The following is an 18,087-nucleotide window of genomic DNA, read 5'->3' as shown; positions in this document are numbered from 1 at the left end:
TATAGATCCACATGTAGCTGCTGATCTGGAGAAGGCAATCACGACTCTGGAGATAGACTCAGCAATTAGGAGTATGCAGAGTGGAAAATCCCCAGGCCCAGATGGATATCCTTCTGAATTTTTAAAAACGTTTTCCACTCAACTTTCCCCATCACTATTATCTGTTTTTGAAGAGTCTTTTTTATCCCACTCCCTACCTCCCACAATGCATCAAGCAGTCATTTCATTAATTTTGAAAAAGGGCAAAGACCCCCTTGAATGTAGTTCATACTGACCAATCGCCCTTTTAAATACGGATACCAAAATCCTTGCAAAAGTCCTGGCACACCGAATGGAGAAGATTCTACCATTAATTATTTCACCCAATCAAACAGGTTTTATAAGAAATCGGTACTCTTTTTTTAATATAATATGTCTTCTAAATATACTATATGATTCCTCTGCATCTAGTACCCCAGAGATTATTCCCTCATTTGATGCTGAAACGGCATTTGACCGTGTGAAATGGGACTTTCTTTTCTATACTCTCCAAAAATTTGGTTTTGATTCTACATTTACCTCATGGATTGAAGTACTTTACTCGTCCCCATTGGCAGCAGTGCGTACGAATAACTGTATGTTGTCCTGTTTTGAACTGCAACGTGGCACAAGACAGGGATGCCCTTTACCTCCACTCCTTTTTGCTGTGGCAATTGAGCCACTCGCCATAGCCCTGAGAACATCAGTTAGTATAAAAGACATCCAAAGGGGAGCTTTGGAATGTTAAATGTCTCTGTAAACGGATGATATTCTATTGTATATCTCAGATCCAACTCAAAGTCTCCCAAATCTATCAATATTGCTCACTAAATTCGGTCAAATATCTGGTTATAAAGTTAACTTTCAAAAGAGTGAACTAATGCCAATTGGGACCACATGTTTGGATATTTCTTTTTCTGTGACCCCCTTTAGAATCAGCTATAGGAAATCCAAATACTTGGGGGTCTGGATAACACATAATTACAAGGACCTTTATAAAGCCAACTATCAACATCTTTCCAATCTTAAACAGGAATTTGAACGTTGGAATTCTTTATCTCTTTCCCTTAGTGGGAGGATTAATGCAATTAAAATGACTGTCCCGCCCAAATTCTTATTTATGTTCCAAAGCCTCCCAATTTTTCTAACAAAGACTTTCTTCAATAACCTAAATAATCAAATTTCAAGTTTTATTTGGAATGAAGAACAGCCCAGAGTAAAGGAAAAAATACTACAGAGGCCTCATGAGATGGGGGGTTGGGCACTTCCAAATTTTCTATATTACTACTGGTCAGCTAATATAAGAGCAATTTTATATTGGACAAGAGATGATATTGCTGCTGCTAGCTGGGTGATTATGGAGAAGTCATCGTTACAATTTACCTCTTCGTCGGTAATAAATGCTAAACTACCACTGTCACAACCTGTATCTAGTTTCACACTGAATCCAGTTGCGATGTACTCCATTAGAATTTGGCCATTTTACACTTAATAACCTCTCACTCGCTGCACCAGTAGCAAAAAATTACATGTTCACCCCATCAATAATGGATGTAGCGTTTGATATTTGGTCTAAACGTGGTATCACTTCATTGTATAATATCTACGTTGACAGTAATTTTGCCTCTTTTGAACAGCTAGTTAAGAAATTTGAGATCCCTAGGACACACTTCTATAGATATTTACAACTTGGGAGCTTTACGGCCTCTCATCTTGGGTGCTTTCCCTACTGGCCCCCTTCATCGCTCTTAGATTCAGTCCTTAAGTACAAAGTTGATGTGGCACAACCTGTAAGCAAAATCTATGAGCTACTTAATGTAATTAATCCTGAGAATTTGGATTTATTAAAACATAAATGGGAAGAGGATATTGAGAAACAAATTCCAGATGACATATGGCAAAAAACAATTCATAGAATTTATTCATCCTCTGTGTGTCTTAGTCATGTTGTTGTTCTGTTTAAAATTGTGCACTGTTATCATTGGTCTAAAATTAGATTGGCTAAGGTTAATAAAGATCTTGACCCAATGTGTGACAAATGTAAACAATTCCCGGCTACACTCTGCCATTTGTTTTGGTCATGTCCAAAATTAGTAAATTTCTGGGGTTTGATTTTTGAAACTTTTTCAAAAATTTTTGGACAATTAATTACACCATCTTGGTCAATAGCACTATTTGGAGTGCCTTCTCAGAATGTTAACCCCAGCAAATTCCAAACCAATCTAATCGCTTTTTGTTCACTTCTTGCCAGAAGGCTCATCTTGTGCAAATGGAAAGACTCTTCCCCTCCAACATATGGATATTGGATCAAAGATTTCATGTACTTTATAAAATTTAAGAAGATCCGCTATTTGGTCAGGGGGCAAGATTTAACACCACTTGGCAACCTTTTTTTAAGTTTTGTCAAAAATATGGATGCTGAAAAATTTATTTGAATGTGTAAGGTGCTCTATCTTTATATGTACACTAGGCTTCTGTATCAATTTTTGACTGGTCTGGCTGGTTCTATTTGTTCTTGTTTATTGAGGGGTGGGGGGGTTCTTTTTGTAACTGGTATAAAATGGTTGGTTGTATTATAACATATGTTCTGCTATTTTTCTTTGTAAATAAAAATACTTTGATTTAAAAAAAAGATTTGGCATATTGCTGAAATAAAACAATGAGCTTGAGGATTTGGAGTGTTCGATAATTCAGCCAAAATGATCAAGGCCTATGCTTTTCTGTAATTTATTTTCATTCCAGTTTTTAAAAAATCAAACTGTGGAGAAGCATGAGAGAATTTTATAGGCCCATAAAGGAAAATACTTGCAGGGGCAAATATGTGTTCTTAACAGGTAGCGATGGGAATAGGAATTCAGGTAGTAACAGAAGAATAAGATTCACGAGCCAGAATGAAGTCAGAATAATGAAAAATCAAGTGTTCATTGCAATTGAAATACTCAATTACTGAAGAAATATTCTTAGAAAAATTAATGAGCCAAAAAAATGCGTTCAATTTTTTGCTTCAATCCATGAATTGTAAAGTATCTGTTAATATTGTTGATTGTCATTACGTATGCACAACTGATTATTATGCAACACACACAAACACTGGGCGAGTTCAGTAGGTCAGGCAGCATCTATGGAAATGAAGAACAGCCAGCATTTTGGGCTGACTCCCTTCATCAGAGAAGGGCCATGGGAGAAGGTGATAGGCAGGTAGGGGGAAGTGGTAAGAGGCCAGTGTGGAGAATAGAAGTACAGGGGAGGAGAAAATAATTATCAGAAGGAGAAACCGATGTTAATGCCGTCAATCTGGGGGCTACCTAGATGGAATATGAGTTGTTCCACCACCCTGAGAGTATGAGGAGCAATACCTCATATTCTGTATAGGTAACCTCCAACTTGATGGCATGAAAATCAATTTCTCCTTCTGGTAATTTTTCCCCTCCCCCTTTCTTCTTCTATTCCCCACTCTGGCCTCTTGCCTCTTCTCCTCACCTGCCTATCACCTCCCCAGTGTTCACCTTCCCTTTCTCCCTTGGTCCTCTCTCTTCTATCAGATGCCTTCTTCTCTAGCCCTTTTCCTTTTCCACCTATCACCTCCCAGCTTCTTACTTTGTTACCACCTCCGCCACCCAGCTGGTTTCACCTATCACCTTCTAGCCTTTCTGGCATTTTCCTCGTTCGTTTCCACTCCTAATGAATGGTTTTCGCCTGAAACGTTGGCTATTTTTTTCACTTTTATAGATGCTATCTGACCTGCTGAGTTTGTGTGCGTGTTGGTATGGATTTCCAGCATCTGCAGAATATCTTGTGTTTATGATTATTTGCAATGTTTTCCAATTTGTTCTGTCCAGGCTGTTACTTCAATATTAGAAAAATTCAAGAAGAGTAATCATTTATTTGATGTAAATGCGGAGTCAGAGTTTGCCGATAATCAGCAGGATGTCTGTTGCAATGTAGTGGATGACTTTGACGGGGACGTTTGTGACGATGCTGGAGACGATCAGCGAGAATTACCTATGATGAATCATGATGAAGAGAGGTAAAAACACAGCTCTAAAAACACTCATGAATTATAAAATTACCATTGTTCTTAAGAACTAAAAGTTGAACCCTGTTTCATTTATGATATTTGGAGTGAACGCAAAAAGGCTTGCTGAAATGGTCCATCAGTATCTTAAGGGCCCCTTGGGTTGAACAGTATCAACATAAATCTGTTGATCTTGAATATATAGTGGATTCTGGATAATTGGGATGCATTGGGATCAAAACATTTTGGCCCTATTAAGTGGCTGCCTCAATTAGCTGAAGTTGCATGAAAATAATTAAAAATGTATAAAAAGACAAACTATTGTTCAACTGAGTAACAAATTATATATTTAAATGAAATACAAACCAAATTAAAACACTATCAATACTACTTCAGTACTATAAATGTGTATTAGTTGCTAATAGTCATAGACAGAGTTCATTCAGTTTATCAACACACACAAAATGCTGGTGAATGCAGCAGGCCAGGCAGCATCTATGGGAAGAAATACAGTCAACGTTTTGGGTCAGGACTTCACCATTCAGTGTATGCCTTCTTTTGATTGACTGTCAACGAACAAAATCAGCGCAGATACCTAGTGTAGATAATGGAGTGCCTTCATATTTTGCTATCAGTGACTGCATCCTCCAAATCTTAATTTTCATTGTAACATTCAAGATAATTTTCGATACTCTCAAACTCTTGCAGTGAAATTGTTTCATTTTCACTCCCATCTGTTTCTGACATTTCCAAACGTGAATGCTTGAAACTGCAGTGAGTAAAACGGTTCTGAGTTGTCTTACTGTTTATTTCTCCCAACTGTCAGTGACAAAACTCTCAGCTTCTTGAACACAAAGCGCATGCAACTGATGCTATTTAAGAACTGTTTGCTCTAAGCACGGTCTAACAGCCACACAAGTGCACACATCTTTCGTTACTTAGAAATTGTTTAACAACTGTCTCCTGCCTCAGTTAAGCAGCATAGTGTCCCAAATAATCGAAGAGAATCCTGGCTATTTTCTCAATTAGTTTTTGTTCTTTAAGAAGTATCCCAAATAATTGGCTGCCCCAATTAATCGATGCGATTAACCAGAATCCAATGTATTGAAATTGGAAAGCTCTTCATTAACATGCTTCAACTCTTTTTTTTCCATAGTAATGATGTGATTCCACTCACAGACGTGGATTTCAGCAGCCTGTGTGTCCAACTTTCAAATAATCCAGGGGAATATTCCTATTTTAGTCCCAGAATAATGAGGATGTGGGCAGGGCCTAATCACTGGCACTTCAAAACTCGACACAAGGGTAAGTATAACAACTGATGCACCAGTGCAAGTCCTGCAGTAGAAACACTGCAGTGTTAACATGTTGAATTTCTTCAGATCAAGCAGTCCTAAAACATGATTACATTTTAAGGCAGGGTACTGTGTATCCTTGAGCAAGGCACTTAACCACACAATGCTCCAGTCTTCCCAGCTGAAAAATGGGTACCGGCAAAAAAATGCTGGGGGTCAACCTTGCGATAGACTGGCGTCCTATCTGGGGTGGGGGGGGGGGAAGTCTTGTACTCTCAGTTGCTCCACACCACAGAAATCAGCATAAGCACCAGCCTGATGAGCCACAAAGGCTTGGGACAGGACTGTATACTCACTATTTAAATTGAAATTGTTTAAAAATGTATGATTTGAAAAGACACTTGATAATTTAGCCTCTAGCAATTCTGTACTTGGAGCTGAAGGGGAATAGAAAACTAATAAGCATAGAAAAGTTGCAGGAAAAGGACCTTTTCCATGTAGCATGGAAGTTGGTATTTCTAAACACCTTCAATAACTTTTCTTTTTCTCATCAGGAATGGAAATACTTGATAAAAACAGGAAAAAACAACCGAAGAAAGCATTTGAAATTGACTTTGAAGAGAAGATAAATTTTGAGAATCATTTCAGAGAAACAAGGGTCTGTATCTCACATTGGTTACTTTGCCTACTTGTAAGGATTTAAATCATTTGGGGGACGGTTGTTGGTGAGGACCACAGCATTAGGACAGCAGGTGGAGTGATTGAGGAGAAGGTAGAGGTTTAATCAAATAAATCGAATAGCAATAACAGGCAGGACCACAATGGGGAAAGCAGATGTGCTTAGAGTTTGATTTGGTACATGAAACTATGATGTTGCAGTCATTACAGAAACTTGATTGAGACAAGGCACAGTTGGCAGATCAACATTCCAGGGTACAAATGTTTTAGATGTGATAGAAAAGGATGTAAAAGAGGTGGAGGAATTACTGTTTAGAGAGAAGGTCACAGCTGCACTTAGTGAGAAAATCTTAGAGGAGAAGGTCAATAAAGCCACATGGGCAGAACTTGTGGATAAGACGGGTGGAATCATTGTGATGGGATTATACTGTGGGTCTCTCAATAATCAGTAGTATCTAGAGGAACAAATCACAGAAAGGTTAAAAAACAACAAAGGTTGCTATAGGGTTTACTCCTTATTGCCAAGGTTTGCATGGGAAAGAATTTATTAGGTGCATGCAAAAGTGTTTCTTCAGACAGAATGTAGGTAATCCAAGGTGGGATTAGGCCGTATTGGACCTTGGATTGGGAATGAGCCTGGCCAGGTGATTGAAATTTCAGTGAGGAGCTTTTTGGGGGCACTTGATACGGTGCAGAAGATTGAGTCATATGGGACCTGAGAGAGGATAAGTTGAATACTAAATTGCCTTGGATATAGAAGACATGGAAGTAGTGGAGGGTGTTCCTCTGACTGGAGGCCTATCACCAATTGTGTCTGATAAGGATCAGTGCTGGGATCTCTTTTATTTGTGAAATAATTGTGGGAGGTCTGATTAGCAAGTTAGCAAATGACTGGCAAATTGGTGGAGCTGTGGACTGAGAGGAAGGTTTACAAATGATACAGTAGGATATAGACTAGTTGGAAATATGGGTGGAGAAATAGTAGATGGAGCTGAAACCAAATATGAATGAAGTGTTGCGTTTTCAGAGATCAAATACAAGAGGAAAATATACAATAAATGGCAAGAGCATTGATGTACATAGGGATCTTGTGGTGTCAAGTACTCGTGAGAGGGAGAATGATCAAAAGAAGTGTGCTAAGCAATTCTTCTCTTACAAGCAGTGGAAAGTGCTGCCAGTAGATGTGGTAGAAGCAGATGTCAGAGGGGCATTCAGACGCGTGAAGAGGTAGGAAATGGTGAGATATAGACTATGATCAGGATGATGAGATTTGTTTAGATTGGCATCACAGTTGGCACAGACGTGGTGGGCCAGGTTGCCTGTTCCTGTGCCCCACAGTTCTGTGATGTTCTATTAGTCTGCAATGTAAGGGATTTTATTTCCATTAATTTGACACACCAAAATAAAGAGCCAAACCTATAAAGCTTGGCATATCTAGAGTTTAAAGGAAAGGTAAGCAGATGAATAAGAGAACAGTTAAGTATGATATTTAGAGTTAAAAAAGGAGAGGGAACTGAGGGAGCTGCGTTATTAATGAAAGGCAGAAATAAAGCATACGGAAAAAAATACTAGAGAGGACCTGAAGCAAAAGGAATGTTGACAATTCCTTTATAGAACTGAATTATGTAGCATACAAGAGAGATATTGGTGTTACATCTATGATCATCTACATCAGTGTTTCCCATTCTGGATTATTCCTGACAGTTACAGTTATATACAAGTAAACTTATCAAGCTGTGCTTTGACTGCTAAAGGACTGAGGATGCCTGCATAAGGTGGTGTCAATGTTTTAACATAAGGCATTAGATGCAGTGGTAGGCCACTCAGTCCCTTGAGCCTGCCTCACTATTCAATATATTTGTGAATATTCTGCCCCATGCCTTGCCTTCACCTTTGTCAATTCCGTTAGCACCCAGTTCCTATATTGTTCAAAAAATATCTACTTTATTTTTAAATATAGCAGATGATATACCCTCCCGGAAGTCCCATGTTAGAGATTCCAGAGATCTGTAAGAATCAGCTGTGCAGCTCAGTTTTAAATCACATTCATTGCCCCTGTCCCCTCACTTTATCTGAGGTTCTCCCACTAGTGAAAACATCTGACCAGCTTCCATGTTGTATTACCTCAGGATCTTGCATGTTTAAATAATATTACTCCTCGTTCTAAACTCCAAAGAATATAGATCTGATATCTAAGGGATGGAACTTGATTTAATGGGGAGCAAGAGATTCAATGTTTGAACTATTACTATTGTACCCTGTTTCTCTAGGCTGCTACAACTATCTCTAAAGCTACATTAGACCGACATAACGGGAAGTTGACGACACTGCCTACAGATTTCCACTATGATCCAGACAACATAACCTGTTTGTTCCTTAAACCATCTATCAAGGTAAATAGAGATCCTTTTCAGTAAATTGAAGTAATATACATAAGGTAATGATATATTGCATTCTATCTCTATGATGAGGGTTTGAAAGGCAAGGTACCTTACCAGAGCCCTAAAGCACATTGGCCTGTGGGCTCATAACAAGTTTTCATTATTAGATTTACTTCCAATGCAACTGAGAAGGATGATTTCCCCCATTCCTGTATGTATTAGGAAGAAGATTGAAGAGTAGATCACCGTCCTTGTGAATAGAAATAAACAAAAATAAAGACATTTCAGAAATAGAATAACAAATGACTGACTACCCTAGGTAGACAGTATTTCCACATAAAGTTCTTTCCCATTGAAACCCAGCACCTAACAGACAGCTCCTTCTATGTCAATTTGAGCAATAGTTCCCTCCCCCCCACATTGCCCTTCATTTTTCTCTCCTTCATATGGCTATTTAGGAGTCTCTCGGATGTCTAATGTATCTGCCTCTATCATCATGCCTGGTCGTGCATTCTATGCACTTATGACAATCTGAGTTAAAACAAAATACTACCTTTGACATTCACCTTAATATTTTCCTCAGTTCACCTAATAAATATGCCCTCTGGTATTAGCTGTTTCCGCTCCAGTGAAAGAGAAATTGACTGTCCACCTCATGTGTGATTCTTACTATCTTATACATCTCTACCAGGTCAGCTGTCATTCTCCTTCACCCCTGAGAGAAAAATCCTCGCTTGCTCAATCTTTCTTCATAAGACATGCTCTCTAATCCAGACAGTATCATTGTAAATCTCATCTGCATCTTTTCTAAAGCTTCTACATCTTTTCATGAAGAGGCAGCCAGAAATACACAATATCCAAGTGTGCTCCAACCAGGGTTTTAGAGAGCTGCAACATTACCAACTGGTTGTTAACTAGTGAAGTTACCTCAACGTATGTCATCGTAACCACCCTTTTAACTTGAGCAGCAACTTTGAGGGATCTATGGACATAGACCCCAAGGTCCTCCTGTTCCTCCAGTCTGCTAGGAGTCATGTTATTGACCTTTAACTTGGCCTTCTAGACTGTCTAAGTCTTTCTGCAGCTCTCTACTCCCTCAACACTACCTGCTCCTCCACTTATCTTCATATCATCTGCAAATTTGGCCACAAAGCCATCAATTCTGTCATCCAAACCACTGGCATATAATGTAAAAAGAGGCGGCCCCAGCAAAGATCCCTGTGGAACATCACTAATTACCGACGGCCAATCAGAAAAGGCTCCCTTTATTCCCACTCTTTGCCTCCTGCCAAGGAGCTAATGCTCTACCCATGCTAGTATCTTTCCTGTAATACCATGGGCTCTTGACTTGTTAAGCAGCCTCATGTGTGGCACCTTGTAAAAGGCCTTCTGAAAGTCCAAATAAACACCATCCACTGACTCTCCTTTGTCTATCCTGCTTGTTATTTCCTCAAATAATTCTAACATTTTTGGACTATTTAATCAGGCATCTCCAAGTACCCCCAAAACCACATCTTCCTAAAGACTGAGATCTGACTAACTGACCTATGTTTTCCTGTCTTCTGCCTCTCTCTCTTCTTGAAGAGTGGAGTGACAATTTTCCAGTCCTGCTGAGCCATGATTCTTGAAAGATCATTACTAATGCCTTCACTATCTTTCCAGCCACCTCTTTCAGAACCCTGGAATGTGTAGACATCTGCTCTAGGTGACTTATCTACCTTCAGGCCTTTCAGTTTCCCAAGCACCTTCTCCTCAGTAATGGTAATCATTCACTTCTGCCCCTGATACTCTCAAACTTCAGCATAATGCTGGTGTCTTCCACAGTGAAGACTGATGCAAAATACTTGCCTCCCATTACTACCTCTCAGACATCATTTTCCAGCAGTCTGATATCTACTCTTGCATTTCTTTAGCGCTATATATCTGAAGAAACTTTTGGTATCCTCTTTAATATTATTGACTAGCTTACCATCATATTCTATCTTTTCTATCTTTATTACCTTTTTAGTTGCCTTCTATTGGGTTTTAAAAGCTTCTCAATTCCCACTAATTTTTGCTGTATTATATGCCTTTGGGTCTTATGTTGGTCTTGACATCCCTTGTCAGCCATGATTGCATCATCCTGCCTTTAGTGTACTTCTTTGGGATGTATCTATCCTGCGTCTTCCGAATTGCTCCCAGAAACTCCAGCTATTGCTGTTCTGCTGTCATCCCTGCTAGTGTCTCCTTCCAATCAACTTTGGCCAGCTCCTCTCTCATGCCTCTGTAATTCCATTTACTCCACTGTAATACTGATACATCTGACTTTAGTTTCTCCTCTTCAAATTGCAGGGTGAATTTGATGATATTATCATCACTCGCCTCTGAGGTTTCCTTTACCTTCAGGTCTCTAATCAATTCCGGTTCATCGCACAACATCCAATACAGAATAGCTGATCCCCTAGTGGGCTTAATCACAAACTCCTCTAAAAAGCTATCTTGTAGGCATTCTATGAAATGCCCCTCTTGTGATCTGGTGCCATCTTGTTTTTCACCTTGTACCTGCATATTGAATTCCCCCATGACAAGCATAACATTGCCCTTTCAACATGCATTTTTTATCTCTTGTTGTAATTTGCGGCCCACATCTTCGCTACTGTTCAGTATAGCTCCCATCAGTCTTTTTACCCTTGCAGTTTCTTAGCTCTACCCACAGCGATTCTACACCTTCAGATCCGATGTTACCTCATTCTAAGGATTTGATTTCATTTTTTATCAACAGAGCCACCCTGCCCCCTCTGCCTACCTGCCTATCCTTTTGATACAATGTGTATCCTTGGAAGTTAAGGTCCCAGCTATAATCTTCTTTCAGTTCAGATTTAGTGTGGCCTACAACGTCATACATGCCAATGTGTATCTGTGCTACAGCTTATCTACCTTATTCTGTAAACTGCGTGCACTCAAATGTAACACCTTCAGTCCTGCATTCAACACCCTTTTCAATCTTGTCCCCCTTTTACGCTGCAACTCATCCCATTGACTGCAATTTTGCCCTATCATCAGCCTCTCTTTGCTAGCAGCCTCAGTACACACTGCCTCTGGTTGTAAACCAACTACCCCATCCTCAGCCCTATGACTCCAGTTCCCACTCCCCTGCCAAGTTAGCTTAAACCCTCCCAGACTTCTCTAGCAAACCTGCCCACAAGGATATCGGTTCCCTTACAGGTTCATTGCCTAGTATGAGATTCAGTATGGCCATCGAACTAAACTCTGGAATATCCAGCAGCTATTCCTGCCCTTGTGACAGCCAAGTCTCTGTAATGGCCACAGTGCCATAATTCCATGTACTCTTGTTCCTGATACTTCTCATATTGAAAGTAAACACATTTCAACCCATTCAACTGACACGAACCGTGCCCTATCCACTGCCTTATTGTTCCTCACTGTCTTCCTACACATTGCATCTTTACCCCAAATACTCCATTATCTGACCTGTCACTCTGGTTCCCATTTCCCTGCCAACATAGTTTAAACCCTCCCCAATTGCTCCAGCAAACCTGGCCACAGGGACATTTGTACCTCTCGAGCTCAGGTATAGTTTGTCCTATTTGTACAAGTCATACATTTCCCAGAAGAGATCCCAATGATCCACAAATTTAAATCCCTGCCCCCTGCACCAATTCTTAAGGCACACTTTCATTTGCCATATCATCCTACTCTTACTCTCACTGGTGCATGGCATAGGCAGCGATCCAGGGATTGCTATGCTTAAGGTCCTGCTTTTTACCTTCCTTTCTAGCTCCCTATGTTCTCTCCAGGACCTCTCCTCTTTTCCGAGATGTGTCGTTGGTACCAACACCCTTCAGGCTGTACACCCTTCCACTTCAGAATGCTGTGTACCCACCTGAGATGTCCTTGACCCTGGCACCTAGGAGTCAGCACACCCATCTGGGAGTCTCTTTCACATCTACAGACTCTCCTGTCTGATCCCTTTAACCACTGAATCCCCGAACATCACCATTTTCCTCTTCAGTCCCTTTTCCTTCAGAGACCTGGTTGCCTGGTGCCAACTAACTGTCGGGAGTGTTCAAAGATATTTTTAGTCTCTCACTGCTTTATTTGGAGGTTCCCACCTGTTTCAAAAGGGTGCCAATCATACCAGTCTCCAGGAAGAGCAGAGTGAGCTGCCTCAATGACTATCACTCATTTGCACTTGCATCTACTGTGATGAAGTGCTTTGAGAGGGGGGACACGACGAGAATTAACTCCTGCCTAAGCAAGGACCTGGACCCGCTGCAGTCTGTACTACCACAAAAGGTCTACAGTGGATGCAATCTCACAGGCTGTCCATTCAGCAACCTGGACAACAGCAATACCTATGTCAGTTTCAACACACAGAAAATCTGCAGATGCTGGAAATCTGAGCAGCACACACAAAATGCTGGAGGAACTCAGGCAGTATCTATGGAAAAAAAAGTACTGTCGACATTTCGGGCTGAACCCCTTCCTGGCGAGTATTAGTAAGACCAAGGAACTGATTGTGGACGTCAGGAAGGGGAAATTGAGGGAGCACATACTGGTCCTCACTGAGGGATCAGCAGTGAAAAGGGTGAGCTTCAAGTTCCTGGGTGTCAACATCTGAAGATCAATTCTGGGCCCAACATATTGATGCAATTATGAAGAATTACTAAGTGGATATATATGATTAGGAATTTGAGGAGATTTGGTGTGTTACCAAACATTAGCAAATTTCTATAGATGTACCGTACAGAGATGTACATACGGTGATGCAGTTAGTTGGAATGCTCTGTACCATACTGATTGCATCACTATCTGGTATGAAAGACCCATTACTCAAGATCAGAAGAAGTTGCAGAAGGTTGCAAACATCAGACCCGATCATGGATACGAGCTTCCCCAGAATCGAGGACATTTTCAAAGGGCGATGCCTCAGAAAGGCGAGATCCATCATTTAAGGACCCCATCACCCAGGATACACACACACACACACACCCCATAAAAAGTATTCACCTCTTGGAAGTTCTCATGTTTTATCGTTTCACAACATTGAATCACAGTGGATTTAATTTGGCTTCTTTGACACTGATCAACAGAAAAAGACTCTTTCGTGTCAAAGTGAGAACTAATCTTTACAAAACAATCTAAATTAATTACAAATATAAAACACAAAGTAATTGATTGCATAAGTATTCACCCCCTTCAAGTCAGTATTTACTAGATGCACCTTTGGCAGTAATTACAGTCTTCAGTCTGTGTGGATAGCTTTGTACATCTGGGCACTGCAATTTTTCCGCATTCTTCTTTACAAAACTGCTCAAATTCTGTCAGATTGCATGGCGATCATAAGTGAACAGCCCTTTTCAAGCCCAGCCACAAATTCTCAATTGGATTGAGGTCTGGACTCTGACTTGGCTACTCCAGGACATTAACTTTGTTGTTTTTAAGCCATTGCTGTGTAGCTTTGGCTTTTTGCTTGGGTTCATTGTCTTGCTAGAAAACTTAAGTATTTAATAGAGATATACATACTTATGTAACTCAGTTTTTTTTCTCTATCTTTATTTATCATTTATTTCATTATTCTGCTGCCATAAAGTTGTCAAATTTCACGACATATGCTGGTGATATTAAATCCGATTCTGATTTTCCTCTGTTGACTTGTGTGTTTTGTTCAGTCTGAAATTTTTCACTAAAATTGTCTGTTTACAGATAAAGCCAAATGTGAAAGAAAATGTCTCTGACCAAGATGAAAAAATTGGGGAATATGATTATAACAATCCCAATGACACTTCGAATTTCTGCCCTAGAGCTGAGGTTTGTGTTTTGCTCAAACACATTTTGTGGAATTTTCTCGAGCAGTTGACGTTATCTACTTATGAAATAAACTCCTTGGTTCCCCTCTATTTTTGTGACAGATGGATAGTGATGATGAGCATGATGGATTTGTTGGTGCGAATGACTCCTTTGAGTTCGGAGCTAATGCTGAAATGGAGCAGGAGGAGAATATCCTGGAGCAAGATAGAAAGTGGTCAGATATCACAACGTATGGAGGAGAAAACTTAGTGGCAGAGCCCCAGAAAGTAAGTGTGCAACTGGTTGTAGTAAAGACAAATAAAGGAATGTTGCAGTGTAATCGAACAGTACACAGAATAGATTACGCTTGCTTGGAATAGAAATAGACTTATCGGATCCTTCACTGGAAATTAAGTGTTGGTGGCAAACGTTTTTGTGGGTATGTACTACAATGTGTTGGGTTGGGTCATCTGGGTCACTCATAACAGTTAGAGAAGGAGTGTACAGTAGAAATGTCAAGCTTGGTCACTAGTAGTCTCTAATCATTTTGCAGTGATCCCACCGTGTTGGGATCGTTAACTATTGGTAAAGCTGGAAGCTCCTTCTCATCCAAGACCAGGTTTTGAGTTGAATGAAATAATAGACTTGGTTGGCTCCAAGATGCAAAAGTTTACGATTCTAGCTTGAAATTTTTACAGGTCAACAAAATTCTATTGAATTATTCAAAAACAGCAAAAATGATGGATGTAAAGAGATTAAAACAGAATATGTGGGAACTCCTTACTGGAAACGCAGCGGTCTCTGACGGAAAGGTAAGGCATGTGCTGAGTGGGATTAGCAAACATTTTAAAGTAATTGATCCCCTGAATCTGTAATACCCCTGTCTTGGTAATCCTCTGACGAGCTGGTTGCTGTCAGCACTCGGGTTGTGTGTCAGAGGTCAGAGGTGTGTCTGAGGTCAGAGGTTTGAGGCTGAAAATCCAGTGCAGTGCTGAGGAAGTACTGCAGTGCATTGTCTGAAAAAGCATCTTTCAGAGAAGACATATGGGGATGCTGTCTTTCCTGAATGAACTCTTTTGAAGCAGAGAGGAGACAGGAGACTGAGAAGCTACAATCCAGAGTGACACACAAGATGCTGGAGGAACTCAAGTGGGTCAGACTGCAGCTGTTGAAGGGAAATGGACAGTTAAGACTCTTCACCTGGTCTGAAAGCCGGAGCGGAAGTAGCCACGATAGGAGTTGGAGGGTGGGGATGGAATCAAGTGAGGGAGGTTGGGAGCACAGATGGGATGTAGAACCTGTGGAGGAAGTTTGTGAGTAATAGGCAGAAGGAGTGGGTAGAGGATGAGAAAGATCTGGGTGCTGGGGTGAATGTGGGAGTAAACAGGATAGGTCAGGAGGATGGAAAAAATGGGTAGAAGGGGAGCATTTTACTGAAAGTTGACAAATTCAGTGTTCCTTCAATGAGTAATGACTGGAAGCAGGTGAAACTCGTCTTGAACCCAACTGCACCTATGACAAATGAAGACACAAGACACTGCACGTGCCGGAATCTGGAACAAAAATCAAACTGCTGGAGGTTCACTGCGGGTCAAGCCTGATTTGGTTCCATGCTCTTCCCTCTTATCAGATTCCATCATGGATCAGCCCATGATTGAATGATGGAGCAGACTCGATGGGCTGAATGGCCTACTTCTGCTCCTATATCTTATGGGCTTATGGTCTTTAGCTCTTGTAGCCTCCTCCCAGCTTCTGTCCACTCTCCCTTCCTCCATCTGCCTATCGCCCCTCCTCACCTGGATCCTACCAATGACTTGCTATCTGCCTGCTCACTCCACTTCTTTATACTGGCCATCAGCCCAACGTCATTTAGTCCAGATGAAGGTTCTTGGCCCTAAACATAAACTGACTATTTCCCTCCTTAGATGCTGCATTCCTCCAGCATCTTGTCTGTTGCAAATTTGAAGCAGTTTGTCCAGGTGTCTGTATCAATATTTGTCCCTCATCCATCAATTATTCAGCTTTGGTATTCTGTGTCTATATTACATTAACACTAACCCTTCATTGGCTGTAAAGTTATGCGATGTTCTGAAAGCAAGTACTGTATTCACTCACGTTTCTGTTTGATTATTTAGGATAAAGAAACTGAAGAGCCAAAGGTAACAGTGAAAGGACAGCAAAGCTTAACAGCTGTTACCACGGAACTCTTTAAAAGGTTTGCTTTTTTATCTTAAATTGTTCTAACCAAAACGTGCACTGTTCTATGAATAATTTTGCTCTTGAATAATTATTAAGAGAAATTAATTAGTCAATTGATTAGAATCATAAAATTATACAGCTCCAAAGGAGGAATTTTACTTCATTATGCTAACTATTCTAAAGTGCAACCTGTGTTTGTCTCCGTATCACTGTGAGATAGAGTAACACAGGACAGAAACAGGCCCTTTAGTCCAACTGGTGTATGCTGCCCGCTCCGTCCTCCCTGACAGTCCCATTTATAGAGTCATGGAGCACTGCAGCACAGGAATAGGCTCTTTGGCCCAGCTAGTCCATACCGAACTATTAAACTGTCTAGACCCATCAATCTGCACCAGGAACATAGCCCTCCATACCATGTACTTTTAAATGTTGAGATCGAACCCACACCAACCACTGCCACTGGCAGCTCAATCAACACTCTCACCAGCCCTAGGTGAAGAAGTTCTCTCTCATGTTCTCTTCAAATATTCCACTTTTCACCCTTGACTATGACAGTTTAGTCTCACCCCACCTCACCGGAAAAAGCCCGCTTGCATTCCTACCTATACCCCTCATAATTTTGTATACCTCAATCAAATCTCCCTTCATTCTCCTGTGCTCCAGAGAATAAAATCCTAACATATTCACCATTTCACTGTCACTTAGGTCTTCAAGTTCAGGCATAGATGACAAACAACAACAGACCAGCACTGATCCCTCTGGCACACCACTAGTCATGGGCCTCCAGTCAGAGAGGCAACCATCTGGCTTCTGCAAAGCCAATGTCAAATCCAATTTTCTAGTTTATCCTGAATAGTCATAGTCATACTTTATTGATTCCGGGGGAAATTGGTTTTCGTTACAGTTGCACCATAAATAATAAATAGTAATAGAACCATAAACAGTTAAATAGTAATATGTAAATTATGCCAGTAAATTATGAAATAAGTCCAGGACCAGCCTATCGGCTCAGGGTGTCTGACTCTCCAAGGGAGGAGTTGTAAAGTTTGATGGCCACAGGCAGGAATGACTTCCTATGACGCTCTGTGCTGCATCTCGGAGGAATGAGTCTCTGGCTGAAAGTAATCCTGTGCCCACTCAGTACATTATGTAGTGGATGGGAGACATTGACCAAGATGGCATGCAACTTAGACAGCATCCTCTTTTCAGACACCACCGTGAGAGAGTCCAGTTCCATCCCTACAACATCACTGGCCTTACGAATGATTGATTCTGTTGGTGTCTGCTACCCTCAGCCTGCTGCCCCAGCACACAACAGCAGACATGAAAGCACTGGCCACTACAGACTCGTAGAACATCCTCAGCATCATCCGGCAGATGTTAAAGGACCTCAGTCTCCTCAGGGAATAGAGACGGCTCTGACCCTTCTTGTAGACAGCCTCAGTGTTCTTAGACCAGTCCAGTTTATTGTCAATTCGTATCCCCAGGTATTTGTAATCCTCCACCATGTCCACACTGACCCCCAAGAATACCAAGTGACTGAACCTTCTTGAGCAGTTTCCCATGTGGGACTTTGTCAAAGGCCTTAGTAATGTCCATGTAGACAATATTCACTGCCTTTTCTTCATCAATTTTCCTGATAACCACCTCAGAAAACTATAAGATGGGTTAGACACGGACCTACCATGCACAAAGCCATGTTGACCATCAC

The 18,087-nt window shown here is 40.8% G+C and overlaps 1 protein-coding gene across 2 annotated transcripts in view; it reads left to right on the top strand.

Annotated features, from left to right (window-relative positions):
* Positions 1–18,087, top strand: part of ncaph (non-SMC condensin I complex, subunit H) — a 70,112-nt gene that overhangs the window by 40,518 nt on the left and 11,507 nt on the right. For both annotated transcript variants that reach the window (XM_072266373.1, XM_072266374.1), the window contains exons 9-16: positions 3,858–4,045; positions 5,190–5,338; positions 5,883–5,986; positions 8,277–8,399; positions 14,094–14,198; positions 14,300–14,464; positions 14,876–14,989; positions 16,313–16,392. In XM_072266373.1, the coding sequence (XP_072122474.1) occupies positions 3,858–4,045; positions 5,190–5,338; positions 5,883–5,986; positions 8,277–8,399; positions 14,094–14,198; positions 14,300–14,464; positions 14,876–14,989; positions 16,313–16,392 (1,028 nt within the window). The remainder of the gene's footprint in view (positions 1–3,857; positions 4,046–5,189; positions 5,339–5,882; positions 5,987–8,276; positions 8,400–14,093; positions 14,199–14,299; positions 14,465–14,875; positions 14,990–16,312; positions 16,393–18,087) is intronic.

Source organism: Mobula birostris, chromosome 8 (genome assembly GCF_030028105.1).
Source record: "Mobula birostris isolate sMobBir1 chromosome 8, sMobBir1.hap1, whole genome shotgun sequence".
Lineage (NCBI taxonomy): Eukaryota > Metazoa > Chordata > Chondrichthyes > Myliobatiformes > Myliobatidae > Mobula > Mobula birostris.
The sequence above is the reverse complement of the archived record's forward strand: the minus strand, read 5'-3'. Positions and strand labels throughout refer to the sequence as shown.